Source organism: Heloderma suspectum, chromosome 2 (assembly GCF_057233095.1).
Source record: "Heloderma suspectum isolate Gila_16-S chromosome 2, 16-S_ref, whole genome shotgun sequence".
Taxonomy (NCBI): domain Eukaryota; kingdom Metazoa; phylum Chordata; class Lepidosauria; order Squamata; family Helodermatidae; genus Heloderma; species Heloderma suspectum.
The window spans coordinates 253,392,303-253,402,074 of record NC_139459.1 but is presented as its reverse complement, the minus strand read 5'-3'; the positions used below and the strand labels follow the sequence as shown (position 1 = coordinate 253,402,074).

The 9,772-nt window shown below is 43.8% G+C and overlaps 1 protein-coding gene across 4 annotated transcripts in view; it reads left to right on the top strand.

Annotated features, from left to right (window-relative positions):
- The first annotated feature begins 7,917 nt into the window (after nucleotides 1–7,917).
- Nucleotides 7,918–9,772, top strand: part of KCTD16 (potassium channel tetramerization domain containing 16) — a 304,464-nt gene continuing 302,609 nt past the window's right edge. For 2 of the 4 annotated variants that reach the window (XM_084838769.1, XM_084838770.1), the window contains exons 1-2: nucleotides 7,918–9,084; nucleotides 9,436–9,444. In XM_084838769.1, coding sequence (XP_084694895.1) covers nucleotides 8,246–9,084; nucleotides 9,436–9,444 — 848 coding nt within the window. In that variant the 5' untranslated portion in view covers nucleotides 7,918–8,245. The remainder of the gene's footprint in view (nucleotides 9,085–9,435; nucleotides 9,445–9,772) is intronic. The other 2 variants (XM_084838774.1, XM_084838773.1) reach the window with 1 other exon arrangement.

Sequence of the window (9,772 nt, the reverse complement as noted above, 5' to 3'; positions counted from 1 at the left end):
ATTTTTGGGATAGTTGATAATATTAGCTATGAGGTAATCTCTACACAAATGTATAAGTATGTGCAAATTTTGGAATGAGAGAGCTGCTTATTCGGAGCTCACTAGGCCTGTGTATGTGTCAGCCTAATATCCTGTTCAGAGCTGAATATCCTATTTGGAGCTGAATAGGAAACTTGTCATGATGAGAACTCTCCTTTTAAGCTATTAGGACTAGAGGTTCAAGAACAAGAAATGTTTAGGGAATGCTATTTCCCGTTAAACTATTAAGTTCAAGGAATATTTAGCAATGCTGTGCTTTATAAGAAGAAATGTTTTCATTTTATTTTATGCAAGTTATATTTTGATGTGATGATATAAGCATGTTTTTAATCCAGTGAGGTGGAGTTATCCCAAATGCAGTTTACATTGCAGAATTTACACAGAAGTAGACCTACAACATAGCCCTCCCATGATATAGTTGTCTTCTGTATCTGCATAATGTCCCCAAATTTCAGCCTCTTACCATTTACTGTTTTTTTTTTTTTCTGGAAAAATCCCTGGATGTGGAACATAAAATATCCCCTAGAATCTATTAATATTCCCTTTGCGATGTCTTTATGTCCCCACACCCAAACAATGTATTGAGGTGTAAAAATGTCCCCAGGCTTTTCACAAAGAAATCTGGTCTCAGGGAGCAGACTTAGGGAGTAGTCTTATGGCTGCTAGACAGCAGCTAGACAGCCATAGGATATCTGGTTTTCCGGGAACCGACCTCCCTCCACTTCCGTGCTGCCTCCGAGACAACGTGGAACAGCCCCATGCTCCGTGCTCACAAGAGGAGTGCGGAGCGGCCGAAAAGGGGTGTTCCTGGAGAGCGTTCCGGGGTGAGGTGGGTGGAAATGCATGTACGACACATCCAATGTGTCGTACAGCAGCCTCCTCCCCCACTTAGTCTTCCCACAGCTAGACAGCTGCAATCGGTTGTCTAACCGAAAATGAAGGGCTGAAGAAGCACAGAGGGAACGATCCCCTCCGTGCTTCTCCTGCCCTGCCTTGGATAGGTGGTCGCCTCCTAGGTTGGAGGCGGCTGCCTATCTGAATAGGATTGCGCTCTAAAGTGCTCTGAATGTCAGTGGGTTGGCACAAGCCATGGGATTTCATTGGGGGACATTTACTTCACCAGAAAACACTCAGCAAAGGCCAAATCCATAACAAAGCCTTAGGCTTTTGCTTTCACCCTTTCCTTCTTCTGCACCCATGAGGAGGAGATCAGAAACTTTTCCTTCCTATACAGGGCTGGGCCCTACCATTAGGCAGAGTGATGCAGCCACTTCAGGCAGCTGGTTTGGGGTGTTATGAAAAAGCAGCGCATTGTTATTTAATGTACTATCATTGTTGTTTTACTGCCTCAGGTGCCAAAATAACTTGGCTGTCCTTGGGCACTATGTACTTAGACGAGAAGAGAAGCACCGTGTTCTGTTCCGCCTCAGGCAGCAAAATAGTTTGGGCCGTCCCTTTCCCCATTTAAACAGTTCTCTGCGATATCTGAACTGTGGTTTGTTCAAACTCTAGTTAATGAGAACAAACTAGGATCAAACTGTGGTTTCAGATCCAGATCTGTTTACCAACTAGAGCTTAAGCGAGCCAGTTCTTCAAGTCTGGACATCAAGCTGGTTTTATTGAACTTTATGAAAACTGCACTCAGTATAGATTACATTATAAATAATAAATACTACTATTCTATTACAAAGTGCCTCAGCATTAGGTTCTGTGCAGTAATTAAGTTAAAAAGAACAAATCTTGCCTGCAGGGTTACCTTCTAACAAAACAAAACAAGAAGACAGGAAGGAGGGAGAAAGCGGAGGGAGAATGAAAAGGGATGGAAACCGGCAGTTAAAGGAGACCAGGGAGATTTCCAGGTGGTGGTTAAATATTTACAAAAGGGGGAAAGTGCAGGTATCAGGCGAGACCATACATTCCCTAGAAAGGGAATGGGACAAGAAAAAAGAATGGAGGTGCACAAGAATTGATGCAATTGAAAGTGTTGTCTAAGGCATTGGGACCAAACTTAGTATGTTGTTGGAGATCTGTCCTGTGCCATTTACCTGACTGAAATAATCCTGGCCTTGTGCAGCTATTGCTGCATGGGTGGGGTGGGTGGATTTTAATTGGGGAAAACAGCATGGTGAAAAGGATTAACACTTTTTCGCCAGCACCACACCCCTGATCTCATTCCACCCCAGAAGCTGCTTTGATCTTTTAAAAAGCCTGTTGAAGTGAACAGATAGGGCATGCGCCCTCACTTTCCATTTCCCCCCCAGGCAATGCTGTAGCTCTTGTGACATCCTATAATGATATTTCATTTAAATTAAAAGTGAGGTCTAGCCTCTGTAACTGAAAGCACAACTCTGCATAAATAATTCCAAACAATCATGTCTGAGCATAAATTAGGTTTCAATCTTATGAACACACATCACATTCAAATGGCTGAGGCAGACAATTGTAGCCAAACTATACAAAAAACGGATCTGTGCTTGCGCATGCAGACACTATGCATTAAAAAACTATCCAGTTTTTTAAAGAAGCTTCAGTTTGCTGAAAATTTAGAAGAGTGGTGGTATGCAAGAGTAGATTAATTTTGTATGGCATAATCCTACGTGTGTTTACTCGGAAGTAAATCCCATTGTGTTCAGTGGGGCTTACTCAACAGTAAGTATGCTTAGGACTAGTCTTGCTTATTACTATGACTCTTGTAAAAAGCACAGTCTCATGCCTGAATACTTCTGGTTGTTCTTGAAACATTATTAAAGGACTGTGAAAGTATTTTTGGAGGACCCCATCATTATCTTCCTGATAAGATTTTGGATAGGTTGTGGTAGAGTAGCATTCTACATTAGGCTGCCTTGAAGATGGATCTGAAGATTCACCTGTAGTTCCCACCTCGTGATAGGAGTTAGTTTCAGAGTGTGCAGTGAGCCAACTTAACTGATGTGCAAAGCTACCTGACGTAGGAGGGAAGTGTGTATCAATATTTTAAATCAGGTGGACAACTTGTGGTTCTCTGGATGTTATTAGACTGAAGCTCCCATCACTTCTCACCATTGACTGTGGTGGCTAGGAGTAGGACTGATGGGAGTTTAGTCCAACAGCATCCAGAGAACCACAAGCTGTTCATCCCTATTTGAAATAAATCATGTTTGTTCAATTGCACTGGTTTCCTATTAGTTTCCAGTCCCATTCAGGCTACTGGATATTACGTATAAAGATCTAAACAGTCTGGGCCCAGCAAACTTCTCCCCACCCCCATGGGGGTCAAACTAGAGATTGGCCTGGTTCACACATAGCATTAACCCATGGTATGAGTTGTTGAATTTTGGGTTGTTGTGTGAACATGGCTGCACTAACAATCCATGGTTTATTAACCATGAACAACCTAGAAAGAGAACCCATGGGTTGTTTGAACCATGGGTTGTCATTAGGCGCAAATCCAGAACCATGAGATGTTCGTGGGCTGTTTCACCAGGCAGCAGGCAAAAGTGGACCTCCAAAAACAGCTGCTCTGCATGCCAGTACTACAGCACTGCAAGGGCATTTGGGATATAGAGAACCCTACCCAGGACAAACCTGGGTTAAATAAATCATGGGTTAATGTTTTGTGTGGCCAGATTATTATCTTGGTAAAGAAGCTGCCTCCAGCCTACATTTGACAGGATAATGAAATATGAAGGCAGGGCATTTACAGGAGGATAAACAGGCAAGAGGGAGGATTGCTTAATCACAGCCATGCTCACCAATTCACTCCTGAGTCCTGAAGCTCCCTCCCAATTCTCCTCCCAGTGATTCTTTATCTTTCCTATAGCTAAGAATACACATATGGACGTCAGCTGACTCACTCTGTCCAAGGGTTCCTTCTTGGCTTGCAATCAAGCTAACTGTGACCCTCTGGGTGTTCTATAGCACTATGGACACCTTTTTAATTTAATTTTTTTAAGTCACCCATGTGTGTGTGTGTGTGTGTGGGGGAGGAATTAGCCCTTTGTGTGTGTGCTTGTGTCCAGGGGCAAAAGTTGCCCCTGGACCTCCCACAGTTGCCCAGCCCTGTTCTAAGATCAGAACAGCCTATCCATGAGGGGAAGAGGCTTTCTGTTAGTGGAAGTACCTTTGAATTCAAGTTAATGGCCACATTTGGATGTCATGATAAGCCATGGTTTATTGTGACAGGAACGATCTTAGGGCTTCCATGCTCCCTGCTCCCACTCCTCGTACAGCCATGAGGGAGAAGACTGGATGCTTTTGCTTCCATTTTGGTTAACCACAGCTTGTCATTTCATCTGAAACCAACAAACTGATCAACCTTAAGTATGGTTTGTTTGAAACAAGCCCACTTCAAATCATGGGTTTGTTGAAACAAAATATCGTTAAGACCAGCTACAATTTAGGGATTGGAGGTAATGCTGATCTCTGGTTAATTGAAATGGGGAGCAAAAGCTTCTGACCTACTCTTAGTGGTTGCTCTGGAGGAGAAGGGTGGGGGAAGCATATGAGCCCGAGGCTCATCCAGGGTCATTCCCATCACAATCAGCTGTGGTTTATTGTGACGCCCAAATGTAGCGATGTTTACTGATGCGTTGAATTGGGATGGATTTGACTTGGTGTTTCTATGGAACCAAACTCAGAAATAGCTGGTTTCCCCAATGTCACTGGTATTTTCTTTTGAGTTCTTGAACAGTTTATTTTATTTTTCACCACATAAGTAAGTCCAGCTCATGCTTGTGAACCACCTGGAGAACTTTGGCTATTAGGTGGTATAGAAATGTAATTAAAAAAAAGAGAGCTCTTTCTTGACTTGATCCTAATTCATCCCTAATGAGCACATAAGTATTCAGGAAGGATAAGACACCATAAAGCGCACCATAGCAATTCAGATATCTCTAAACGTTTCTGTAACCAAATTGTACCAAAACCAGACTCATAAAAAGTATACATGTGATGACGCTTTGCCAAAACTGGCACTGCTTCCTGGTAGATTTGTGAAGATATATCAAAATTTCGGGGTCATTTCACACATGACCTAAAAAACAAACGAACTGATACCACGGAAATGAAGGAAAAAAGTGTGTAGACTTGCACACATCTATTTTACCATGTGTACATGAAGTGGTAAGCTTCCAGTCCATGTGGCTAAATAAATCTGTATGTTCATCACATGTATGACAACTCTTCTTTTCCTACATGGAAGTGATTTCAGTGTAGAAAAATAGCACTTTTTGAAGCTGACCTTGCAGTCCGTGTGTTCTTAGGGATACCCTGTCATGATTTCATCAAGCCATTAGGTGGTGCCCTAAACTTGCAAAATAAAACCAGCTGCCGCCTGCCGCTGCCCTGCCCCAGCAGATTTGATTTTTGCTGGCACACAACTACTGAGACCACAAACAGGTAAATCTGATGTGTAAAGCAGGACCTCAGTTAAATGCAACTAACAGTTTATTAATATGTTGAGTTTGCAGAATTAACAGGATATTCTTAGGCCTATGGTGATTAAATTCACTGCACCAGTTTTCTAAAGTTTTTTGTCTCTGAAGACTGACAAAATGGTAAAGGCTTTGAATTGTGAGTTGAAAACCCTGCCTGCCAGGCTGAAAAATCCAAGCATACTGCTTTGGAACACCCAATACTTACTTGCTGACAGATCTTCTGGTGCACATCTGAATGTTTTGAACTGGGGTACCATTTGACTGATTTTTGTGGTTGCATCTATTTAGGCCAGGGGTGGAGAGCCTCTGGGCTGCAGGCTGGATGTGGCCTCCCTGTGCACATCCTCCCCTCTGTCCCCACCCCCTCTGCAGTAATTAGGCTTTTAAAAGCCCTCCCTCCCATCAGTGCCAGTGGAGGCATTTATAAAACCTAAATGCACATGGGGCATTTTATAGGGGGGGGAGGTGTACCCCAGGAGGGAAGGACTAACCCTCCCCCCAGCACCCCTTTGAAAAATCTGCCGTGCAGTAATTAGGCTTTATTTTAGCCACTGTGTCCCAATGTGCTATGTAACAAAGTTTTAAAAACTGCTTATAGACCTTGACGAGAAAAATACTGAAGCCTAGCCTTTCTTGGCTACACCAGGGGCAGAGCCAGAGAGACATTGACCTGAAAATGAGAAAAGGTTGTTATGTAAATTAACTAGCAGCTTAATTTAATCCTTGCAACTTCATCAGCGGTAACAGAAGTAGCACTGACGTCATCCTTGGAAAAATGCACCACGTAAAATATTTGTTGTTGACTATCGTTATGGCTGGATTGTCTCCATTTGTGAAACTGGTACAGGTGCTGCTGCTTTTAAAGGCATGCTTTAGGACCCTAAGGCTGCAGTCCTATGCACACTTCTTTGGCTGGTGCACTGTACATTTCTCACAGAGAAATTCACTATGGTACTTCATTTCAGAGGCGTAGCTTGGCTTCTATTCTAACTTTTCAGGACAATTGCCACCACAGCACAATGGCCCTTTCTATTGCTTCCATTTCACTCCCCCCGCCCCCTCCCCTGGTTGCTTGACAGATCATGATGAGTTAATTCGGTGTGAAAAGGCTGACATTTTTCTGTATATGTGTGTGTGGGGAAATCAAAGCTTAATTTACATATTTATGCAGTTCAGTTTGTTCTGTGTGTCTTTGGGGGACAGTATCAGACCGTAAGGTTTCATTTTGCACAGCACCGCAGAAGGATTCAGTTTCTCCAGGCAGTCGAATGTGCAACAGGACTGAGAGAGACCGGTGTGTTTAGGACAAGAGAAGAATGAACTTAATGCCTGCTCAAATATAGAGCGCTGCAAGGGACAAACTGTGGAACCGGTCCTTTCATCCGGCAGATTAAGTGGTATATGCTTTCCTGGAGCATCGCTGTTGGCTCGGGAATAGCTGTCTGTGGCAGCCTCCTGCTGTGCTTCTCCGTCTGCAAGTCATTAAAAAATGAAGAAGAGGGAAACGAACTCGTGAGTCCCACCCCTCCAGGTTTCTCGGCTTTCTCAAAGCCATATTCCTTTAAGATGATGTAATACTCATTTCCCTGGATGGTTTCTTCCCTGCACTGCTGAAACAACAGCATCTGAACTGCACTGGGAACTGTGGAACCACCCAGCTCAGCAACCAGAGCAGCAGCTTGGGTAGCGAAAGCAGAACAAGCTGCTTCCCAGGGCATCTTTTCAAACTGCTACAAGCTTGGACTCTCCTGGCTGAGAAACATGGGAGGCTCTCTGTCCTTACTGATGGAGAAGCTACCACTGTGGGATGCCCCTGAAATGTGTCAGTGCTATTCTCAGAATGTGGGCTTTCTGCAAGTCATCTAAAGCAAGGTCCTCCTGCTGAAATTCTTTCCTCTCCTAGAGGATCCTGACCTGGGATTTACGCTGTTTTTGCCTTTTCTGTCTCAGCTTTTGCCACACAGCTGCATTCTTCTTCAGTGCCCATTCTGGTTAACTTTCCTCTGGGTTTAACTCTTACGATCTGCCTGGATATTGCCAAATGGACCCAGCTCATCTTCTCAGTCCCTTTCCTGCTTTGGGATTTGCTCCTTCTCCCAGATTCAGTCTGCATCCATGCTGATTTTTGGGGCTGCTCAGAAAACGTTGCTTCTCTTCACAGGAACTGTATATGCATCAGTGTAATCAAGGTAAGGTTTGATGCTTCGATCCCCTCTTTTACATATTCTAAATTAGATGCTTGTGCCAGCTGAAATGCGTGGTGGTGACTTGTTAACTCCTTTACTGTCAGGAGAAAAAATCTAAACAAAAAATGACATAGCAAGTTAAATACTCCCTTGAATCGTTGGAATGTGGAACGTTCCAAACTCCACTGTTTTATTCTTTTTATTCTTTTGAAATCTTTTTTTTCCCCACGCACAGGGGGATAATTTTTTTTCTTATTTTCTTTTTATTCAACAGGCATGTGAATAATAGGGGATGTGGCTTTCTCCTACTGTTTTGGGCTTTGATGGAAGATCTGATCATTTGATTGCATTTGGTGAAGTGAGCCCTCTTCATCTACTGCCTAAGGTTCAAGCCACTTTGCCAGTTTTTGTGATCATCGTTTCTGGACAATTTGAAAAAAATAAATACTGCAACTTCCTTTTCTGTTTCCGTCCTCCATCCCACAGATCCCAATCCCCTTAAATGCTAGGCAGCTCTAGAGGGGACAGGGTACAGGAGCCTTACTGAAACCTTGGATGTGAGTGAGAGTTCTGCCCCAACTTGTGGTTGGTTTGTTTAAAAGTACCATGGCCTTGAGTGCTAATTGCAGGACTTACCTCCCTCCTCGAGAACAAGTGACTACTGCTGCACAGTCCTTCCCAGAGGTGATAGAACTGAATGTGGGCGGTCAGGTTTACTTCACTCGTCACTCAACTTTAACAGGCATCCCCCACTCCCTGCTTTGGAAAATGTTCACCTCGAAGAGAGAGACGGCCACTGACCTAGCAAAAGATTCCAAGGGGAGGATTTTCATTGACAGAGATGGCTTCCTGTTCCGCTACATCCTGGACTATCTCAGGGACAAGCAGGTGGTCCTGCCTGACCATTTCCCAGAACGAGGAAGGCTCAAGAGGGAAGCCGAGTACTTTCAGCTACCAGACTTGGTCAGACTTCTGACTCCCGATGAGATCAAGCAAAGCCCTGATGACTATTGCCATAGTGATTATGAGGAAGTTTCTCAAAGCAGTGACACAAGAATATGTGCCCCATCTTCGCTCATGCCCTCGGATCGAAAGTGGGGCTTCATCACCATTGGCTACAGAGGGTCATGCACCATGGGCAGGGAGACCCAAGCAGATGCCAAGTTCAGGAGAGTCCCAAGGATTTTGGTTTGTGGCAGGATTGCTCTAGTCAAAGAAGTTTTTGGAGAAAGTTTGAATGAGAGCAGAGACCCAGACCGGGCTCCTGACAGATACACCTCCAGGTTCTACCTGAAGTTCAGGCACCTGGAGAGGGCTTTTGATATGTTGTCAGAATGTGGATTCCACATGGTCGCCTGTAATTCCTCTGTGACGGCTTCTTTTGTCAATCAATACACCGATGACAAAGTTTGGTCCAGCTACACAGAATATGTCTTTTATCGTAAGTACAAGCAACATCTGATGTGGTGAGGCTGAGTGTTTGTTTTAGCAGCTGGGTTGCCTTTCTAGCTTGAACAAGCCTCATCATTTTTGCTGTTAACTGAAGTTTTGTTCTGGAAGCACAGGGCGTGCAAAGGGGATATGTTTAGCATAAGTCTTTTGAGCACACATGGATGGCGAATGCAGTGGTGTGGTCTTGGCTAGGTGGCAGCACAGACTGCCAGAATTTCCCTCCCTCCTGAACTCCCAAGCACAACACTCATTCACACATATATACAGAGCTGCTGCCTGTTACTGTTAACTATAAATTTGGTGATCGTACCTGTCTTTTGAGTACTAGTTCAGTGTCATGCAAGCCCTGAAAAGTCACTGCTGATTTAATTACAGAAAATCTTCAAATGAGATTCAATTTTCAAAGGTAATAGATGTCTGGTAATAATCATGCACAGTCAGCCAAGCCATCTGTAAACAAAACTGACATGCTCACTGCAGAGAAGGGAAAGTGATATCTACTCACTCCAGCTCCTTTCCAACAAGGGTCTTTTCCACCATGAAATTTGGTGGGTTTAAAATAAGATGGGTATTAAAATAGCGGATAACTAAGGAATGAAGCTCCTGCTCTTGCTATGATATAAATGTTCCTCCGAACTAGATACATTTGCTCAGCTGGCTGGAATCTCATCAGCGTTTTGG